The sequence below is a fragment of the Musa acuminata genome, chromosome BXJ2-9 (assembly GCF_036884655.1).
Source record: "Musa acuminata AAA Group cultivar baxijiao chromosome BXJ2-9, Cavendish_Baxijiao_AAA, whole genome shotgun sequence".
NCBI classification, from domain to species: Eukaryota; Viridiplantae; Streptophyta; class Magnoliopsida; order Zingiberales; family Musaceae; genus Musa; species Musa acuminata.
The window spans coordinates 43881077-43904796 of record NC_088346.1 but is presented as its reverse complement, the minus strand read 5'-3'; the positions used below and the strand labels follow the sequence as shown (position 1 = coordinate 43904796).

Genomic DNA, 23720 nt, shown 5'->3' with positions numbered 1-23720 from the left:
TTTTACATCAAGCTCACGTTTCACTATATATATATATAATCTAATTTAAAACGTCCTTCAAATGTAATGTAAATAGGATTTTAAATAGAGGGTTTCAAATGACTACCGTTAAGGTTGAAACTAAAAAGTAAAGCAAGTATAAAATAAGCTACACAAAGATTAAAAATATAAAGTAATAAGTCATTTCAAATCCAATCATATGTATCAAAATACTACTTCAAAAATAATAGTTTTGATAGCTTAAAAATTGATTATTTTTGTAAATCCCATCCGCGGTGGAAGAAATTATATTAGTGTCATAAAATAAACGTGACGTCAACTAATATAGTGAAGCTTACAAAATATTAGTGCAAGTGATGTGGTAGAACACTACAACTCCACGCTATTTTTACTGCTCTCTCTCTCTCTCCTCTCTTTCTCTCTCTCTTCCTCGGCGAGACCGCGAATCGATCGCCGTGTGGTCGCCGGAGGGAGCCGAAGATCGAGTTGGATGGAGCTTTAACTCCGCCCAAGGCCTCCCCTGCAGATGGTGAGTTGGATTTGGGCGCCGATTTCTCATCGATTGCTGTGTTTTATTTTCTTGTTTGAATCTGTTTTATCTGATCGTGTGTGATTCAGCCATTGTTTGATTGGGATTGTTAGATGGTGACTTGGACTTCGGCGCTTATGTCTCGTCAATTCGTGCTTTTGCAGTGTTCTGTTGTCTTCTTTGGATTCGTTTTATCTGATTGGGTGTGATCTGCCCGTAGTTTGCTTGGCATTGTTCGATGGTGTGTTAGATTTGGACACTTATTTCTCATCGACTCGTGCTTTTGCTGTGTTCTCTTTTCTTGTTTGAATTTGTTTTATCTGATTGTGCGTGATCCGGTCGGAGTTCGTTTGGGATTGTTAGATTCGGCACGCTTGTGGCTCTTTGAGTTGATTTCAGTGTGCAAAATGGGGTTTTTTTTCCTTCTGTATTCTCTCTTTGGATTGTGACAGGTAACGGAAGTTGATTTTGATCGGAAAATCGTTACTTTAAGCTTTACACTGTATTATGCTTTGAGAGGAGATCTTAGCAACTAACGAGTGAATTGAAACTCGAATCTGTGTTCCCGTTTGTGTAGGATCTGATGAACCTCAATGTTGCTCCTTTTTTTGGGCTAATTACATATTTATTCTTTATAGTTAGACTTCTTTAGCATCGGCTCCAAGACTTAAAAAATTTACGTTCAAATCACTATGATTATAAAGGTGGAACATTTAACCCCATTTACTTTAATATCATCGGTAAAGCCGACAGGAAATACAACATATGACAACATATACAAAATAACACGGAAATGATAGGTAAAAAGGTAATTTCAATGTCTCAGGTGAGGCATCTGTGTCAGTGTCACTCTACAACTGCGTTGGGGGGAGGTGAGGTAAAGGCCTTACGTCCTGTTGATGTAGATGCAGAGCGGCGCGGTATCGATGCAGATGCAGAATGACGACAAAGGATGAAGAGCGACGGCGAGAGGTGAGGTAAACGGAGATGAGAAAATAGATGAGGAAGATGGCCGCACCAACATAGATGTAGAGCGTTAGCATTTGTGGCTTTTATTCTGCATCGCCCTGCATCTGCGTCGATGCCAATGTAGATGCCAAGTGGCACTGACATAGATGCAGAGCGTCGACATTTGCGGCTTCTACTATGCGTTGCCCTACATCTGCGTCGGCGCCGACACAGATGCAGATCGACGAAAGAGGGAAGAAGGATGAGCTTCGGTCTGCATCTACATCATTGTCGATGTGGCTATCATCTTCATCCTCTTTCTCTCCCTTTGCCTCACCTCTCACCTCTCACCTTTGCTCTCCCTCCTCCCCCGCAAGAAGCCACAGAAGTCCCTCAACTCCACCTATAGGACTCCACCTGGCCCATCTCTAAGGACATCCCCTCATCGTCCTCGCCAACCACAACCACAACAGCCACCTAAGGCCCCTAGCGGTGCCGCCATCCGACATTACTACAACAGTTGACTAAGAAGAAAGGAAACATAACTGAGACATTGAAGTTACCTTTTTGCCCATCATTTTTGTATCATTCCTGCATATGCTGTCACGTGTTGTATCTTCCGTCGGTAGAACCAACGGTATTAGAGTAAATAGAGTTAAATATTTCACTTTCATAACTATAATGATTCAATATAATTTTTTTAAGTTGAAGGACCGTGATACTAAAGAGGTATAACTACAGGGGGTGATTTGTAATTAGCCCTCTTTTTTCAAATGGACATCGATGAAGCTTTTTTTTTTTTAATAAAAAATAGTATTTTATCATTTTCTTTATTTTATATCTTAATATTAGGATGATGGTAGAAAAACCGATAGTAGATTAACAATTATGATTCCTACCTTTCCCTTCGTGTTGGAACTCTCAATTGCATGTGTCAGATAAATCTAAAATTTTGCTTTGCATTTAAGGTAGAGTTTGTATTGGAAACCTCAATTGTCTAATTTTCCTTGCCCATCTTGTAATTCTGTGTCAATTTATGGTGTATACTTCTCAATAAACATATAAAACCAGCTCTATTTCTTATGCATGCAGAAATTGAGGAGCACTAGAGCTAGTTCTCTTCATATGGGGGAATTTCGTGATACCGAATACAATTTTGTCAATGAGGACTCGCCGAAACTAGGCAACACCAGGAAGGTCTCTGTCATTCCCCTTGTCTTCCTTATTTTCTATGAGGTCTCTGGTGGCCCCTTTGGGATAGAGGACAGTGTTCAAGCCGCTGGCCCGCTTCTGGCTATACTTGGATTTCTGATCTTCCCCTTCATATGGAGTATTCCTGAAGCACTTGTCACTGCTGAGATGGGCACCATGTTCCCAGAAAATGGAGGTTATGTTGTGTGGGTCTCTTCGGCTTTGGGCCATTTTTGGGGTTTTCAGCAGGGTTGGATGAAATGGCTTAGTGGTGTCATTGACAATGCTCTATATCCAGTTCTCTTTTTAGACTATTTGAAGTCCGGTATTCCAGATTTTGGTGGTGGGCTGCCTAGGACTGTTGCGGTGTTAATACTAACAGTTGCACTAACTTACATGAACTACAGAGGACTGAACATTGTTGGATGGATGGCTGTGTTTCTGGGGGTGTTCTCCATACTTCCTTTTATCTTAATGGGGTTGGTAGCAATACCAAAACTTCAGCCTTCGAGATGGTTACAGGTTGACATACACAATGTCAATTGGAGTTTGTACTTGAATACACTCTTTTGGAATCTCAATTATTGGGATTCAATAAGTACTTTGGCAGGAGAGGTGGATAATCCTAAGAGAACACTTCCAAAGGCTCTGTTTTATGCATTGATCTTGGTTGTTGTCGGATATCTGTATCCTCTCCTAGCTGGGACAGGAGCAATCCCACTTGATCGGGAGTCATGGACAGATGGTTATTTTTCTGACGTGGCCAAAATTGTTGCTGGGGTCTGGTTGAGATGGTGGGTGCAAGGAGCTTCAGCTCTATCCAACATGGGCATGTTTGTTGCCGAAATGAGCAGTGATTCTTACCAGCTTCTTGGAATGGCAGAAAGGGGAATGCTCCCAGAGTTCTTTAGCAAGAGATCCCGTCATGGGACTCCTCTTGTCGGGATACTCTTCTCTGCTTCTGGTGTTCTTCTGCTGTCCTGGATGAGCTTTCAGGAGATCATTGCTGCCGAGAATTTCTTGTACTGTTTTGGGATGATTCTGGAGTATGTGGCCTTCATAAAGTTACGACTGAACCGCCCAAATGCTTCTCGGCCTTATAAGGTTCCTCTGGGGACTGCTGGTTGCATTTTGATGATCGTCCCTCCTACCATCTTGATATGTGTGGTTCTGGGTCTTGCCTCTTTCAAAGTCATGATCGTAAGCATTATAGCGATGCTTATTGGGTCCATCCTGCAGCCTTGTCTCAAACATGTGGAGAAGAAGAAGTTGTTGAAGTTCACTTTGAACTCTGACCTCCCTGATTTCAGAGAATCTGGGCATGAGAGTGCTGTGGAATCCTTGATAGCTTAGGTCAGTACCATCACTCGAGAGAATGTTACTTTGAACTTTCATGCGCTTTCTTGAACATAAAGGGATGTCTCCAATTCTCATAACTCCAAAGATGTCTTCAGAATCTGAACCTGTTTTTTCGACTCTATAAATCTCATCTTATGGAGAACATCTTAAGAGTTCATTTTTGTTAAACTCATTACAATATGGTACTTAGCAATCCACTTCCGCTGCACGTAGATTCAGCATCCTTCGTGTTAATGGTAGCATTCAAGCAGCATCTTACCGATACCTTGTGTTAGATTCAGTGTTGATACTAAGCAATTTACTGCTTTTGTTGGCTGCAACCGATCCCTTTTGTTAGATTCAGTGTTGATACTTAGCAATTTACTGCTTTTGTTAATGTGTGACTGCACAACAATTTCTTAACCGGAGGATGTGAAGTCATTTGCTGTAATTTGACGATCATATAACACTTGACTGATGTCAGCTTCATTTCAGCTTCATTTTCAGATCCCTTAACACTAAGGAAACATGTTCAAGATGTTGCAATTGGAAATTTTGATCTGAGTTCAAGATGATGACTGTATATGACATGGTGATGGTGATTACATAGTAGATTCGACGACCAATCAACGGCATTGGCTTGGTGATTGCTCTCATGTTTCGTGGAAGAGAAGGCAAGTTCTGAAGTAGCTCAAGCTGCTTCCCAGTGTGCAGCAAATGAGGCTTATTGGCCATGTTCTTGGGATCAAACATCTCATGCTTATTTGATCTAATGCAGAATAAACAGAAAAACATTGAGCCTAAAATTATCCACTTATTATTTTTATTTATCTCATATTATTAATTTTTTATATTTTTAAGTATCCAATTAAGTTAATTAATTTTCAAGATCTAGAATTAGTATAAATAAAGGTCTTATCTAAACTTATGAAATCATAAAAAAAATAATATCTTCAAGTATTATAAAGATTATTTTTCTATAAGAAGGAATTGACTTCACTCTTCTTCCCTTGTCAACTTACTATAATCCGGTAGTAATTTTTAAATTTTATTTTCATTTTACGTCAATTAGTATAAGAGCCTTGCTGTTGGTATTAGTATATTAGGTTTGTTGTTAGAAAATTAAGAAGTATATCTTACACTCGTAATTACAGTGGATTTTATATATTAAAAATTTAATTTGCTAAGTACAACTTTATACCGATGAGGTCTAGTGGTAATAATGATAACAATGAGGATGATATTATCAATAATAACAGTGACAATTTCGATGGTGACAATATTCGTGATGGAATCAATAGCAATAACCCTAACAATAATGATTGTGGAGTGTTAGTCCTATGGTCGATGTTAAAAACACAAAAATTGAGAATGACTCGGCAACTTCCAGAGATTCACAACATGCTCACAAACTTGAGTTTAGACACTAATAGAATTCGTGATGATGGTAGGATCAACCATGCTAGAGTTGATGCTTATGACCAACCTAATCATTAATACAGGCTTACAATCTAACGTAAGCAAATTGCCTATGAAGATAAGTCAGATGAAGAAAGAATTGTTGACTATCATAAAACCAACCAAAGAAGAGATGCTGGTAGAGCTCAATATTGACACTTCAATCGAGTGGTATTATTCGCTCACAATAACCAACATGATAATGATTCAGAAGATACAATAAAAGGTATAGAAGATATCAAGCACCACCCAAATAAAATAGACTATTTAAGGATTATCGTCTCAAAATATACCTCCCCAGTTTTAATGGTCATCTCAGTATTGAAGCTTTTCTTGATTGGAGTTATGAAGTAGAGAACTTCGTCGAGGTGATGGATGTTCCTGATCACAAACAAATCAATCTTATTGTATACAAGTTGAAAAGAGGTGCAACAACTTAGTGGGATAAATTACATAATAACATAAGAAGACAAAGAAATTCACTAGTACAAATATTTGAAAGATGAAGAAAATTCCTACCCCCAACAACTGTTGTTCCAACAATACCAAAATTGCATCCAAGGTACTGATGACAAATGAAGTTAATATTGTTGACTTGACTTCCAACTGCTACTCGACAATTCTCTACTCTAACAATGCAACCTATTCATAATAAAGATAAGTTGTTACTGAGTCAATACAACTTACAAATCAAGGCACAAATATCGGAGAAGCAACAAGGTAAGTTAGGTATATCCCGACTACCACAAACAATTCATATGCTCGACCCCTAGTTGGTAAGTGTTTCAAATGTGGGGAGCTTGGTCATCGTTCCAACGAGTATCGTGCTTATAAGACTATCAACTTTATAGATCACAATAATGACTTTGAAGAAGGAGATGCCTAAGATGATATGATTGATGATATTGACAATACTAAAATAGTAGAGGACACATCACATGTATTGTAAAAAGATTATTACTCACCTTAAGACAAGAAAGATCTATCTCAACGTAAGAAAAGCTTCCAGATGCAATGTTAATAACAAAGTTTGTGCATTGATTATAGACAATAGAAAATGTGACAACATTGTGTCTAAATCACTAGTAAGACATTTAAAATTACGAACGAAAGCTCATCCAATACTATACAAACTATGGTGGATTAAAGAAGGCCCAACTAGGACTGAGATTTGTAGAGTTCCTCTCTCAATTAGGAAATGCTATAAGGAGGAAGTTATATGTAAGGTAGTTGACATGAATGCATGTCATGTACTACTTGGAAGGCCATGACAATACGATGTGAATGCAACTCACCTTGAACAAAATAATGTCTATGTATTCTAGTGGAACAGGAAGAAGATTGTCATTCTTATTCATTTTCAACTTTATGTAGAAATTCATTGTCCGTTCTAAAGAAACAAGAGTATGCCTTTTATTGTGAAGGGAGAAGAGCCACTTGAAGCAAAGATTCCAAAAGAACTAGAATCGATATTCGAAGAATTCAAAGAGATCACCCTTAAAGAGTTACCAGATGAACTTGCTAGTCATATGTGCCCTGCAATCTAATCATGTGAGTGATGACACGTGTGACTTGACACGCAGTTTCTTTGCTTATTATTTTTTGACATTTTATCACTTTATATTGACTATTGCATATATATATATATATATATATATATATATATATATATATATATATATATTGTGATGTTCTTGAATCTGTGTAATAGGAATCAGATCATGATGAGATCATGATAATAAGACTGATTCACCTTTAAACAGATCCTAAATAATCCTAGTCATAGGTTACTCGAGAGGGACATTGAGATAACCGGATAGACTGGTGTGTTGTATACCCGTCCATATGATGAATGCAGTTGGTCTCATAGCTGCTCGTGTAAGGACACTAGAGATACAATACAAGTGCTCATCGGGGAATAAGTTCACTGATTGATCCGCTTACGGAATACTGGATGGTTGATGATGCCTTATTGTCAAATAGTGATTCTGTGGTCCCAGTGGTGTATCTTGGTCCTTAGACACCAAGGATGTCATGTATGAGTGCTTCACTCTTTGATACCAAACTTATAAGTTTGGATGTCCAAGATCTAGCACAGCCGGTCTTCGGGAGTGATAGTCAACATTATGAGGCATATTGAGTGTCGATAGAGGATCATTCACTCTCGGTGTCATGAGAAGAATGCCTCATGTGTTCTTGCTCAGACAAATCCCTAACTAGGGTTATTCGGATTGAGAGAGAAAGAGTTCTCCGGGAGAATTAGATTAGAGCAAGACTCGAGTAGAAACCGTATGAGTTTAACAGTACCATACCCGTATACGATCTCTCGGATATTAGATGGATGATGGACTATAGGTATATGGTAACTGAGGATAGACAGGTCCAATGGATTGGATTCCCCTGTATCATTTAAGGACTGCGGCGTAGTAGCCTAGTACATCCGTAGTCGATGAGTCGAGTGAATTATTATGGAGATAATAATTTACTGAGCCAAAAGGAGTTCTGACAGGTATGACTCACGACCAGCTCGATATTGAGCCTAGAGGGTTATACACATATTGTAGGCATTGCGATGAGTAGATGTTCGAATATGAGATATCCGTCGGAGCCCCTATATTATTAGATATGCAATAAGCCCATGAATCATTGGATCCTAGAATGAGATATAATAAAAGCCCATGAGAGATTATTAGATAGAGATCCACTAATCTAAGAGGCTTGGGTAGTTGAATAGAGATCCAATACCCAATATGGCAGGATCCATTAGGGTTAAGTTGATAGGGAATCTCTATAAATAGGAGGGAACTGGTGGTTCATAGGCTGAGCTTTTGCTTGTCTCTCATATTCTCCTCCCCCTCTTCACCTTAAAGCAGACCTGAAGTTTTGAGGAGCATCGTGTAACCCTGTTGTGTGGATCACCGCTAGAGAGAGAGAGAGCGTTTGACCTCCTTCACACTCTCCTAGAGATATGCAAGGATTCAGGGATATACGATCTCCCTATGTAACACAATTTATTCTATACGCAATTTTAAGTTTCGTAGATTTTGCGTATCAATCTTCGCACGACGACGAACATATATTTGGGAATTGGGGATTTTGTTTTCTGTTCTTCCGCTGCGCATATGATGTCGCCCCAAGATTTTCCATCAGAACTTTCACCCATGAGAGATATTCAATACCAAATTGATTTAGCTCTACGAGCAAGTCTACCAAATTTGTCTTACTCTAAGATGAACCAAAAAAAGAATTATATACTAAGGAAGAAGGTAGAAGATTTGATGTAGAAGGGATATATTCGAGAAAGTATGAGCCTATGTGCAATCCCAGCTTTGTTGACACCTAAGAAAGATGGAAGCTAGATGATGTGCATCGCTAGTAGAGTCATCAACAAAATCTTGGTAAAGTGTAGCTTTCCCATATATTGACTAAAAGATATGTTGGATCAACTATAAGGCTCCAAGATATTATCAAATATTTATCTTCATAGCTGATATCATCAAATTCGCATAAGGGTTCGAGATGAATTGAATATTATATTCAGACAAGAGAAGACTTATATGAATGATTAGTTATGTCATTTGGTTTATCCAATCATATCCATGATGGTTACTTATTCAAAGGTAATACATTGTGCATTTCGATGATATCCTTACGAGAAAAGATTATTCGAGATTTATATCGAGGACTCAGCGAACATTTCGAGTAAGACAAAATAATAGCAAGCATCGAGAAGAGATACTTTTGGCCACAATTAAAAAGGGATGCTGGCAATTTCATAAGAAAATGTTTGACTCATCAAACTACAAAGGGCCGGTCGCAAAACACTAGTTTATATATGCCATTACCACATAAGACATTTGGGAGGATTTATCTATGGATTTTGTATTGGGATTGTCAAGAACTAAGAGGAGAGTTGATTATATGTTTGTGGTTGTAGATTGATTTTTAAAGGTGGCTCATTTTATACCATGTTAAAAGACTTCGGATACAATACATATTGTTAGGCTATTCTTTTGAGAAGTCACGTGCCTACATAGGATATCAAAATCAATTACTTCTTATAGAGATTCTAAATTTTTATCTCATATTTGGCTTATCTCGAGGAAAAGATTTAATGCAAGTTTGAAGTTTAGAAGCATAGCTCACCCATAAATTAATGATCAGACTGAAGTAACTAATTGGACTTTGGGAAACTCGACAAACTAAGATAATTGGATTTCGCACTCACACAAACTGAATTTGCTCATAACAACATAATTCATAGTTTTATCATAGTGTTACCGTTCTTTGTTATTTACAAGAAAGTGTCAAAATATGCTTTGGATTTAGTTTGCCTACCAAAGACTCCTAGAATAAGTGTAGCACGTAACCAAGTTGGCAGTTACTAATGCCACATACATGAAGCAACTAATAAACACAAGAGAAAGAAGGTGTTCAAGAAAGGAAATACGATTATGATGTATTTGGGAAAAAAGAGATTTTTCATAAACACTTACAAGATGATTGGGAGGATATCATAGATCTTCAACTCATATGAATACTTTTCAAAAGAGAATTTATTGTATCTAAACAAACTCGAAGATAAGTTTTTTCTCAAGTGAACAAGATTAATACGGAACAAATTCTCGAAAAACCTAAAATTACCCACTTATCATTTTAATTTTATATTTTTTAATTATCCTGCATTGTTAATTAATCAGTTTTTAAGATATAGAACTAGTATAAATAAAGACATCCTCTAAACTATGAAATCATAAAAAAGAATGTATTTAAGTATTATAAAAAAATTTCCATTATAAAGAGTTATTTCCATTATCTTTTTTTATAAAATCATTATACTAAAATTCTTTCTAATTATAAATTTTAATTTTATTTCTGTTCTACATCATTCACCAACATTGATAAACCCTAAAGTCTGTGCCTTGTCTACCAAGGCTCGAGAGTGGCACCTCTCTCTCTCTCTCTCTCTCTCTCGCTCGGAAAAAGGAAGAAAAAGCAAGCAATATGACACTCGGCCATTGATTCAGTTCCTTTTTTTTTTCTTTTATTGATTGGCAAAGGAGCAAAATACAGAGACTGGAAAGTTGCATTTTTCATTCATAGAATTCCTTGGCTACATCTGTGGCCTCAAATATTGAATTAAGACAACTCCAGGCTGAAGTTATTCCCAGAAAAAGAAGCTGCATTTGTTCCCACCGAGATATCTGATCAGGTAGCAGTAATTATTACTGTAAAGAAGCTGCACAAAAACAGAAGCTGAATATATTTTCTACAGTGAATAACTGATCATGCAGCAGCCAATATCACAGTACCTGATAAGAACAGGATAACCAGATCTTTCATTTTTTCAAGCATTGGACTATTCATTCTGCAATCTTTCAAATTTTTAAGCAAGCAATTCGGAAAGTGAAGGCAACTTAATGTTTCAAAATTGTCTAGAAGCAAGAAACAAAGGCAGTAACTTAATCGAAGATTACAGATGGATGTCTTCCTAAGCAGCCACTCAGGTGACATGAATCAAAGATGCTGATGGCAGCCATGTAAAATCAGTAAGAGCCGCAGCAAACCTTTTATAAGACTATATGTAGAAAGGTTTTGCAGCTGATACAATATCTTCAGCTAATACATGCAGTCATCTTACAAGATTTCAACATGATAGTTCGTTTAGGACTATAGAAAAGTGTTCACATTTTTTTATAGTCATGCTGATCAGTGTAAGATATTGTGGTTACTAGTGAGCTTTGCACAAACGTGCACTAGTTTTCAGAGCTGTAGGAAGTTCCACTGCTAGAAAGCCATTCTTCTTGCTTGTGCTTGATTTCGTACGCCCATTCCAGTCCTGGACAGTAATGGAGGGGTGGATTGAACCGGTTGTCATTTATGTCTGGAGGCAAGAATGCACCATTCTCAATCAGGAACTTGATAGCCTGCTTGTTTCTCTCCTTGGCTGCGATATGAAGAGGAGTCCCTGATTCATCAAAAGGTACAAAATGAGCTCTGGGATGCAAGAAATGAATGTTACTTCGAAAACATTTATTAAGCAAATACAATCAAGAAATGTGTAGACTAGACATTCTAGATAAGAGACATGATTGATCAACATGGAGCACCTCAAGTTTGGAAATCAACTGCAGCTGAGATTCAAGAAAGAAAGAACCGGTAGCAGTCATATGGCATGGAAAACCATGCTTAGAACTTAAAAAAACAGATTAATAAATAATATTTGTTTCTCTTGCACGATCAGGAAGAAATTCAGCAGGCACAAACAAATATAAATGGCAAGAAGAGGACAAGGTGATCCTTACTATAGCAAGACATGTTTACACGTGCTTTCTAATGAGTGAGAGGGAAAGAGCAGTGTAGTAGAATAAAAATGAATTAAGCATCTTTTTACAAAATAATTGAACATGTTTATGAACAGGTTTTCCCAGCTAAACAAGAATTGTATCCACAGCTCAGAACATGCTTTTTAGACAGGAGCAATTTGTGCAATACTATTGACATTTGACACTATTAAATTATCCTAAAAAAGAAATAACATTATAGGTTGTATAAAACAAAATCTTGTCATTTAGCAAGTAACCTAAACAAGTAAAACTTACAGCCACATGCTCCCTTCGTTCTAGCATCAATATTTGCACCGCGTTCGAGTAACTCATCCATAACATTGATGTGTCCACCTTGTGCAGCGAGATGGAGAGGGGTCACACCTAGAGCTTTGCAACCCAAAGCAGTCACATTGACATCCATGCCTGCATCCAAAAGTCGCTTCACCTGCAAACAGGAATTCATACAAAAAATGAAGCAATCATGAGATCTTAATTCAAGTTAATGACAAAAAGGTCATGGAAGGTTCTCTGCAGCAGCTACAGACACAATAAAATAACACAAAAAAGAGTCACATAATGAAGACAAATTCATAAAAACCATGATGATATGGAAGAAGGGGCCATGATGACATAATTACATAAAATAAAGTACCAAATATGAATCAAAATCTATCAACTGTGGTAACAGGATCAAAATCTATCAACTGAGGTTTGTAATAACATATGTTATCTGTTATCTGACATTTATTTTGCAAATTAACAATTATCCAAAACAATTTTCAGACTCCATCAATACATTTAATTTCAAGCACGTCTAACACTCCACAAATTCAATTTGAACCGGGAGGAATATACACTATAAGAAGCATGGTCTTTAGTAAACAACATTCTTCAACATGAGTTAGAATATCTCCAGAATAATTAAATCAAACAGGAGACTTTTATCCAATGACCTTGCTTTCATAATATGATCGAGCAGTTTGGTAATACACATTCAAATACAAATAATGGACATTTTTAATATTTTGTGTAACACTCCACAAAAATCTACAAAATTTAATTTATCCATCACGAGGTTATGATGTTATGTCCACATTCACTTGTGACAAGATGGTACATAATAATGTTTTGCTGCACGAGGAACTCAAATGGCACCTAAAGTGCTTGTACCATGATAAAACAAGAACTGCTGAACTTACGGAAGAATTCTTTATTAAGGAAGAATTAACTAAAATAGTAAGCTCTTAGGAAGCAAAATGAGGTTAACTAATAAATTAGCAAAAACTTATCAAAATCTGATTGTAATATTGTAATAATCAGCAAAAATATGAAGCCAATGAAATACAAATACAAATATGTGATGTAGATATAACACAATATATATACACAACAATACCAAACCGTAGAATCTTGAAAAAAATATGTTACTATAAAGAATATATATGATAACATGTGTTAAAAATTGAATAATATATAGTAATCAAAATAAACAAAAGTAACTGATTAACTAGCATCCCTAGCCCATTTATGATGAAATATAGCAACATTATATTTCAAAAACATAGAAAAGATAGCATGAACTTATGATACATATATATCACTATTATAATTTCATCAATCGTAATCCATTGGTCAATAGAAAAATCTATATAATTCATCTAATCATATATAGTTAAAAAAAATCAAGAAAACAAATTCTCCAGAATTATTCTGTAAATGAAGTATCTCCCAAGTAATTATACTGTTAAAAATAGTTTAAAAATTCAATACTAATAGGAAGTATACAAAAGGCAACTAAAAAGTGACTTACATGTATCATGTCCAATGTGTCTAATATGGAATGGCAAGAAATTAAAGTATGCATAATCGACAAGTTGAAGCAACGTTCTCACTTCTGGTTCATGATCAGAGCACAACATTTTGGCACTTTAAGTTGTTTATTTAAAATATAAAGTAATATTGATTTTAATGCCACTTACTAGGAGCTTATGTAATAGCTATGTTGTGTACTGGTTCTGAATGTTTCAGTTACGACATCTTTGGGAAGCATTCTGTGCATGAACAATAGTGAATTTGACCATAATGATATCAAAGAGTACAGGTCAAGGAACAAATAAAAATTTCACACCTACTGCATTTTAACTCTTCAGTGTTAAGATTGTTTCTCAGTCAAGCTTAATCTACTTGAACAAACTAACTGCATATATCTCTATGTGATAGGGATCAACAGAATATCAAATACATTGATTATTGTAATTCCATCATCTACTTCCTCCATATGAACCTGATTTTCCATTTTACATGAATTTCCCCAAGTAAAACCGTGGACTATTCCCCTGAATGTGTGAATTACCATGTATTCCTCCAAGTCCCAAAAACCTAATTTAAACTCATGATATGTTTTTAACATTCCAAGTAACAGAATTAAATTATTTATACAATCAGCTATATATCTAAAAATTCAATACCTCTAGAAGGAACTGGACAAATTTTTTTAGACAACATGGACTGTAAATCCAGTAAGTTCAGTAAGAGACGAAATATCAAGAACACCAACCTCTTTCAAGTCACCCTTTCTGGCACCGATGTGAAGTAGGGTCCAACCCCTGTCATCCCTCTCCCTCAGCCGGTGCTTAAAAAGTCGCCTGCTTGAAATATAGTTCCGTGTCTTTACCTGCTGCTCAGGCGACATATCTCACGAGCCCTAGAATTGAGCAACCACGAAGACAAGAAAAGGAAACCACAATTCTATTCCCACAAACTTTTTTTTCCGATCAGACAAATACTGGAAACTATGCTCTCTCGTTTTCAAAGGAAAACCAAGGTCTTGTCCACTAAAGAAAGTATGCAGCAAAAGGTCCAACCCAGAAAACAAGATCGAGGCTTTACATACTAACGAGAACGATCGAGAAGAAGAAAAGATTTAGCGGGAGGCCGAGTAGTTTCCCATGCCAAAGGGTGCGAAAGGATTCAAACCGGGGCCGAGCGCGCGGATATTGTTGAGGGCGGAGATCGGACCAACGATCGACGAGAGCATAAAAGGAGACGACAGAATCATACTTGAGGACGCCTGATTGCTCCGATCAAAACAAGACGAAACCCTAGATCCCAACAGTTAAGATGAGGAGAAGAAGCGAGAAATCAAAGCGAGAAGACACCGGCAGGGATATCAAAGGAACGGAATCATGGAGAAGCCGCACGAACCCTAATTACCCCTTTCCTGTCGCCAATGCCGTCTCGGCCGTCTCCGTCCGCTCAAGGACGGGAATCGTGGATTGGCCATCTTATATAGGTCGCGTGGAACCTGATGAACCCGGTTCATTCATGGACCGGCTGTCGAACCGGCTAAGGTGGTAGAAGATGGCTTTACGTGGGCTGTGGGTTGGGTTAATGGGATTTGAGAGCACTTTTGGTTTTGAATCGAAATATGTAGCCCAAGTCGAGCTAAGTTTACAAAGGGACACGTGTCTTTACTAGGAAATTTTCATCCTTGTAAATACAGGATGTATATATATAAATATAAATATTATTTTTGTTGCAAAATTTGATCATCAATTTGATTTGGCAAAATTATTTGTATATGGACTATTAAATTATGATCAAATATGTATCCCATAAATATAAACATATTTTTATATTTGTATCCCATAAAAATATTTTAATATTTGTATATTTTTGTATTTGTATACGGCATCACATGCACAACGGAAAGGTAAAAACAAAATTCTTATATTTTTATAAAAAATAATTTAATATTATCGTACGAAGATTGATGCATAAAAACTTGTAAAACCGAAAAAACCACTCATGTTAAGAGATGCGTATTATTTAGAGAGATCGTATATCCCTAAAATCATGCTTATCTATAGGAGAGGATAAAGGAGGTCAACTCCTCCCTAGCAATATGTGTATGACCCTCTAGGCCCAATATTAAGCTGACTATGAGTCATACCTATCAGAACTCCTTCTAGCTCAGTGAATTATTATCTTCATAATAATCCACTCTACTTATCGACTATTGATATATTAGCACACTACGCAGCAGTACCTAGACGATGCAAAGGAATCCAATCTATTAGATATATCTATCATTAGCTACCATGTATCTATAGTCTCTTATCCATATAATATTCTAGAGATCGTTTTCTAAGCATAGTGCTATCAGGGCCATACGGTTTATACTCAAGCCTTGCTCTAATTGGATTCTCTTGGAGAACTCTTTCTCTCTCAATTTAAATGATCCCGACCAAGGATTTTTCTGAACAAGAATACATAGAATATTCCTCTCATGACATTGAGAGTGGATGATCCTCTATTGAAGCTCAATAACCCTCATAAGATTAGTTATCACTTCCAATGACTGACTATGCTAGATATGAAATTATTAGGCTTATAAGTTCAATATCAAATAGTAGAATACTCCTATAAGAGATCTTTGGTGTCTCAAGTCTAAGGACCAGATACATTGTTGGGATAATGGAATCACTATATGACAATGAGGTATCATCAACCATCTAGTATTCCGTGAGCAGATCGATCAGTAAACTCACTCTTCAATGAGTATCTACACTATATCCATAATGTCCCCACATAAGCAATTATAAGTCCAACCGCCTCCATTATATGGACGGGTATACAACACACCAGTGTATCATGTTATCTCGATATCCCTCCCGAGTAACCTATAACTGAGATTATTTAAGGTCTATGTTTATAGGCAAATCAGTCTCATTATCATGATATTATCCCGATACGATTGTCATTGTACATATCCATGGATATCACAATATATGTAATAGGTAATATAAAATGAGAAAGACGTCAAATATATAATAAGTAAAAAGAGTGTGTATCATGTCACATGTACCATCACTCACGTGATTGACTTGAAAGACACCTATGACTAGTAATCTCCCACTTGTCATAAAGTCAATCACCTACGTGTTTGATCCCCATCAGACCCTGTGTGATGCTTAAGGACAATATGAGATAATAGTTTTATTAGTGAATCTATAATATTATCTTTGGATGAAACTCTTTCCACTACTACATCTCCTCGAGCCATAATCTCTTTGATCAGGTGGAATATCCTCAAAACGTGTATATACTTCTGATAAGAATTTTGTTCCTTTTCTTGAGCAATCGTCCCATTGTTATCACAATATAAGAGAATCGGCTCTTGGCTGCCCGACACGACTCCCAGATCTATGATGAATTTCTTCACCCAAACTTCCTCTTTTACTGCCTTTACTGTAACAATGTACTCCGCCTTTATAGTCGAATTAGTAATAGTATCTTGCTTGGAACTTTTTCAATATGTTGCTTCTCAATTCCGGGTGAACACATACCTTAAATTAGACTTGTTATCATCGATATCATACTGGAAACTTGAGTCAATGTAGCCCTCAACCTTGAGGCCATTTCCTCTATATACTAGTAAAAGGCTCTTAGTCCTTCTTAAGTACATAAGGATACACTTTACTGTCTTCTAGTGTTCCAAACCTGGATCCGCCTGATATCTGCTCGTAACACTTAGAGCCTGCACTATATCAGGCATGGTACATAGCATAACATATATGATAGATCCTATCGTTGAGGCATAGGGTATCCTATCTATGTCGGCGCTTTCTTTATGAGTCTTTGAGGATATACTCCTAGAAAGTGATATCACATGTCTTATCGGTATGAGACATCTCTTGAAATGTTTCATGACAAACCTTTTTAGCAATGGTGTCTATGTACCTAGGTTGGGACAAGTCAAGAATCCTCTTGGATCTATCTTAACATATCTGAATCCCCAAGATATAGGATGCTTCCCCTAAGTCCTTAATGGAGAATTATCTAGATAGCCAAGCCTTTACTATGGAAAGTATTCCTATATTATTTATAATGATCAGGATGTCACATATAGCACAAAGAAGGTGATAGCGCTCACACTTACCTTCCTATACACATAAGGCTTATCTTCGTTCATAACAAAGTCATAAAATTTGATCGTCTCATCAAATTTTATGTTCTAACTTTGAGAAGCTTGCTTTAGTCCATAAATGGACTTAAGCTACCTGCATACTTTATTTGGACTTTCCTTGGATATAAATATCTCAAACTGTATCATATACATCTCCTCATCAATATTACCATTGAGGAATGTGATTTTCACGTCTATCTGCTAGATCTCATAATCACAGTGTGCTACAATAGCCAATAGAATTCAGATGGATTTTAGCATAGCTACGAGTGAAAAAATTTCATCATAGTCAATACCTTACCTTTAATTATACCCCTTAACTACTAGCCTTACTTTATAAGTCTTCACCTTTTTATCTACTCAAATCATCTTCTTAAAAATCCACTTGTGACCAATGAGTATGATACCCTCAAGTGCATCAACAAGGTTCCAAATTTTATTGTAGTATATGGAATCTATCTCAAAATTTATGGCTTTTTGTCACTTCCCAAAGTTTATACTCGTAATAGCCTCATTGTAGGTCTAAGGATTAATATCCTTAACATCCTCTCTTCTGATATGTCTCGCATATCTCTTAGGAGGATTGAGTACTTTGTCGGACCCACGTAAAGTAAAAACTTATGTGCTAGATACCTGAACAAACTCAGGCTGTGGAATTATGCTTGAGCTAGGTTCTCCAAATTCGCTCAACTCTATCATGCTCTTATTGTCTCCACCAAGAATGTGTTCCTTCTAAAGGAACACCGCCCTCTTGGCTATAAAGATCTTTTGGTCCTCGGGATGATAGAAATAATACATATAAATTTTGTTGGAATATCTCACAAACTTACATCGTTCCATCCTGGATGCCAACTTATCGGCGTTGTGTCTCTTAACATGGGCAAGACAACCCTAAATCTTAACAACCTTAAGATTGAGCTTCTTCCCTTTCCATATCTTATATGGTGTAGATACCATTGACTTAGTTGAAACTCTGTTCAGAAGGTAAGCTGTAAACTTTAGGGTGTATCCCCATAATGAGATGGGTAGGACGATGAACCTCATCATAGACTACACAATGTCTAACAATGTGTGATTCTTCCTTTCTAATATACTATTAAGCTGAGATATATAAGAAGGTGTCCGTTGGGATAGAATTTCATAATCATTGAGGAACTAGATGAACTCTGTACTCAGGTATTTACCTTATTGATCTGATTGAAGAGTCTTAATGCTCTTTTTAATCTTGTTCTATATTTCATTTTTATACTCTCTGAATTTCTTGAAGGCTTCGGACTTGTAATTTATCAAGTACATGTATTTATATTTAGAGAAATCTTTAGTAAAAATAATGAAGTAGGAGTAACCACCTATGGCCTGGGTTGACATGAGACCACACACATCGCTATGTATGAGTTCTAGTAACTCAGTGACTCTCTCTCCAATTCCACTAAATGGAGTGTTGATCAATTTTTTATGAAGGCAAGGTTTAGAAGTTGCATATGACTCATAGTCGAATGAATCTCGTAGATGTGAGCTAGCCTATAATGCAACAGGTATACACTATTTATCTCATCTCGTTTTCTCCTGGATACACCTATATTTATGATATGCAGAGCAGTGTATAGCATAAATAAACTATTATGCAATATTCCTCTAGTAATGATCTAATCATCTAATATTATTGGACAACTATTATTCTCAAAAACTAATTTATATCAACTAACTATGAAATAGAAATAATATTTTTAATAATAAAATGAACAAAGTAACATACATGCAATGTAATAGTAGCTTCACGAAGCAGATATAGAGTCACCTCACCAACAACTATTATAGAAACTTTTGCTCAATTGTCCATCTTGAGGTCTATCTCGCCTCTCACCAATCTCCTAAGTTTTATCAGAACCTACAATGAATTATAGATATGATAAGCACTTATGATATCCAATACTCATATATTATCATAAGAGTCTAACAAGTGGAGATTGATTATGAATGTACTTGAAGCTTCTCAAAGCTTTTCTTTCACTTTCTTTACAAGATACTCTTTACAGTTCCTCTTCCAATGCTCGTCTTTGCCGCAATGGAAACACTGGCCTTTGTCCTTTGCCAGGTCCTTCTTAGCAACATTTACTTTACCCGGTTTGCCATTGCCCTTCTTAAGTTACTTCTCTGCCTTCCTTTTCTTTCTGGTCTTATTAGTATAGAGAACTAACTTCTCTTTCTTGATGGTACTCTCTACTTCTCTCAACATATTGAGGTGCTCAAAAAGAGTCACATCATGTTTATTTATATTAAAATTTATAATGAACTGAGAAAATAAATCTGGTAGGGACTGAAACACAAGATCCACACATAGATTATCCTCAAGGATTATTCCTAAACCCGTGAGCTTCTCTATCTACTCAATCATCTTAAGAACATTGTTTTGAATTGGTGTCCCCTTAGTCATCTTAGCGCGGAAGAGATTCTTGCATATCTCATATCATTGAGTTCTTTTCTTTTCCTAAAACAATTTACAAAGATAGATAAGAATAAATCCGACATTCATCTTTTCATATTACCTCTATAACTTAGGAGTCATGGAGCCCAACATGTAACATTGAGCAAGAGTGGAGCCATCTATGTACTTTATGTATCGAGCGATCTCATCCTCGCTTAGCCCTTCCTCGGGCATAAGCATCACTATGTTAAGGACATACACAATTTTCTCTGCTGTGAGAACGATTCTCAGATTCCAGAGTTAATCCGTGTAATTTGAACCAATGAAGCAGTTGACATCAAGTATGTCACGTAAGGGATTTAAAAATAATATTTTATAAAAATAAATATGTAATAAAAATAAATAATATATAGACTTTATAGAAAAATAAATAATCAAGAGATGGTCTTCTATCTTAATCTACTCCCATTATTTTTTCGTGAAATACATAACTCCCTTCGGTATGTGAATCGAAAACCTCCAACAGATCTCTATTGGGGATCGAGATCTAATCGGTATCTTAACGTAACTTCGAGGGACTCAACCAATCACGTTAAGCCCAAAAAGGTAGGCAACTCTTGCTGATCATAACTCTTTGTGATTCTCATCTTGTTCAGCCTCCGAACCATTATGGCCTTTAGGGACTCGACCAACCACGATGTTCAGTTAAGTCATCACCGTTATAAGATGAGTTTAATTCGATGATATGCCCTCAAGTGACTCACCAAGTATATCACATCTTTAGGTTACTGATGACATCTCTATGTTGTATGTAAGATCTCAAATCGTAACATAAGTGAGCCTCGAGGGACTCTACCAAGTCAACTTACATCAGTAATCAATTTCTCCCTATAATGATAGAAGGTCACATGGGTCAATCTAATCGTCTCATGTTTACTGACTTAATATTATAGAGAGAGGGGTTTTGATTTGATCTCCTAATATTATGTACCACACACATGCATATTTAATATATATCTACGTATACAAATATATATACATATTTAGTAGGTATATAATCAATCACATATCACATGTGCAATCATACAAAATGATCATGGACCATAATTTATTATGATCAAGCCCGAGCCAATAAACTCAATCATTTACATCACGATCTGTGTGCAATGGTATATCTCCATGCTTTGTGATTGTCTATTCTAATTCGAGGACAAAAGACGTTTGTATCTTGTATATCGTGCTTTCACCCTAAGAATTTTTTTTTTTCCTTGGATGAACATGCACAAATGAGAGGCTTTGGGATGCAATCGACGCTATACGCTTTTTCTTTTTCTTTTTTTTTAATCTTAGGTGAACATATTGCATTTTTGACATCAAATATATATTTTTTAAATGATAAGCAAATGATAAGCTTTAGAATGCGATTGGCTCTGCAGATACTTTTAATCTTGGGTGGATCATTATGCATAAACGAGATACCTCGAATTGTATCAAATACTTTAGATATTTTTTAACCCTAAGTGCATGCATCATGCACAAACGAGATACTTAAATTGCATCGTATACTTTAGATGCTTTTGATGTTTTACATATGCATCCTACATAAAGGAGATGTTTTGGGTTATATTGGATACTTGAAATATTTATGTCCTAAGATAACGTTTCATGCACATAAGGGATATGTTGATCACGTTAGATACTTTCTTTTTTTCTTTTTTCTTTTCATGAGTGAACACATAGTGCATAAGGGGGATGGGTTGGATGCAAAATTTTTTATTAAAAAAAATATATATCATGCATGCACGAAGGAGACACATTAGTTATATCTCATGCTTGAGTTATCCAACATAAACCTTGATATGGTGTTGCGAGCGAAGACATCACCAAATGCACAAGGAAACACTTGTGTTAAAACTCATACGGTTATGGGCTTATGTTCACTCATGAACTCCCACCTTATTGTCATTCTCGGTAGAGGAAAAAAGAGATAGGACGACGATAGAAGACAAAGATGATAATGGGTCTAACGAAGATAATTTTGAGTTTGGGGGATTTCAGACGAAGAAATGGGTAAATTAGTTTTTTTAATGAGATTAGAGATTCTATATAACAAATTTTCAAAAATAATTTAAAAAAAATAATTCGAAAATCAAAGAAATATAAAAAATAGTTAAAGTAGGTCATCCATATTTCAAGCCTACTACAGCAAATGACATCAATCCACTCTCAACGGTCACGAAGCCAGCCGAATAATATTAATTATTTTATATATAGTATAATAATAAATAAATGTCTTCCAAAATGCCAAAGACATGACATCAAGACGATTCGCTCTTTCCCGTTCACACTCGTCACACAACAAAAGCCGCCGCTTCAAGCGCTCACTCTCTCTCTCTCTCTTCCTGCCTTCGCTTCCTCTTCCTCCCATGGCTTCCTCCCTTCCCCACCTCTCCGACACCGATGACGACGCCGTTAACGCCGTCATCGCCGAGGCGGCCGATCTATGCGCCCTCGAGCAGATCGCCGCCCTCAACACCGCCCACCTTTCCGACTCCACCCTCCTCCCCTCCCACCTCGAATCCCGCTACCGCAAACTCAAATCCCTCCCAGCTTCCCTTCCCAATCTCTCCACCCCGCATCCCCCTTACCCGCCGGAGAAGGAGAACTTCCCCGATGCCCTCGAATTGAATTGCGCCCGGACCCAGCCCAACTCACCCGCCGACCCTCGGAAGCCTGAGGAGCCGATCGCTGGCCGAGACGGCCGCAAAGCCGAGATCTTCCCCCTTGACAACGAAGTGGCCGCGAATAAGGCGGAATCCAAACCAAAATCTGGGTTCGGTTCCTCGCCCTCCTTCTCGTTCGATTCCTCGGGAGAATCGTCGCCTTCGCCGCCGCGGCAAAGGTGCTGCTTTGGTTACTCGCCGAAGAGGGCGCAAAGGAGGAAGGGGAAGGGGGACGATGTGCTGTCAGAGCTGGGCGTCCTGTCTCTTAAGGAGCATAGGAAACTAAAGAAGGCGTTGAAGGAACAGGAGAAGGCGATGCGGGAGTCTGAGAAGATAGTGAAGTGGGTGAAGCAGGCGTCGGCGAGGATGAACGCTGCTGCCATCGACGAGTTGCTGAGCGACGACGAAGAGCTCAAGTGATGGAATGCATATAAGAGATGACTCGGTACCCCTTTCTCTATCTGCAAATGAAGATGATGTTGCTACATAGTCTTTTAGTGTTCTTTTAGCGGAGAGTTATGCATGCTAAATATATATGTTTTTCCTCACTTTTTTTTCTGTGAAATGGATGAAAAGATATATGCAAATCAAATCAATGATCTTTCAATTTTAGGAGCATAAGGATTTAACATTTCATGTTTCCTACCATGCATTTTACTTCTTGATTGATTTATTTGATTCTGTAGACAGATCAGAAACATAAGCAACAATTTTTAGTGAAGGCATAGCATAATGATAAGGATGACCATAGTTGTTGCAAATATACAGTGCCTGTTTCTTCTTTCTATAGTAACCTATGTTGAATGGTCTG

At 37.0% G+C, this 23720-nt stretch overlaps 3 protein-coding genes across 4 annotated transcripts; 2 read left to right on the top strand and 1 right to left on the bottom strand.

The window, feature by feature from the left end:
• Positions 1-369: 369 nt before the first annotated feature.
• Positions 370-4799, top strand: LOC135623530 (probable polyamine transporter At1g31830). 2 transcript variants are annotated; one of them, XM_065126602.1, is made up of 3 exons: positions 370-529; positions 2570-4021; positions 4502-4799. In XM_065126602.1, the coding sequence occupies exons 1-2, from the start codon at positions 527-529 to the stop codon at positions 4019-4021; spliced, it is 1455 nt and encodes a 484-aa protein (XP_064982674.1). In that variant the 5' UTR covers positions 370-526; the 3' UTR covers positions 4502-4799. The 2 variants fall into 2 exon arrangements, with proteins under 2 accessions (XP_064982674.1, XP_064982673.1); XM_065126601.1 differs by lacking the exon at positions 4502-4799 and having other exon boundaries at positions 2570-4500.
• A 6206-nt stretch (positions 4800-11005) lies between these two features.
• On the bottom strand, positions 11006-15044 carry LOC135623529 (phytochrome-interacting ankyrin-repeat protein 1-like). Its single transcript, XM_065126600.1, has 3 exons — positions 14351-15044; positions 12067-12238; positions 11006-11432 (listed from the first exon to the last, which is right to left on the bottom strand). Exons 1-3 carry the CDS (start codon positions 14483-14485, stop codon positions 11221-11223), a joined length of 519 nt encoding a protein of 172 aa, XP_064982672.1. The 5' UTR covers positions 14486-15044; the 3' UTR covers positions 11006-11220.
• Positions 15045-22523: 7479 nt separating this feature from the next.
• On the top strand, positions 22524-23521 carry LOC135623528 (uncharacterized). The gene has a single exon (XM_065126599.1). It carries the CDS (start codon positions 22613-22615, stop codon positions 23327-23329), a length of 717 nt encoding a protein of 238 aa, XP_064982671.1. The 5' UTR covers positions 22524-22612; the 3' UTR covers positions 23330-23521.
• The last annotated feature ends 199 nt before the right edge of the window (positions 23522-23720 follow it).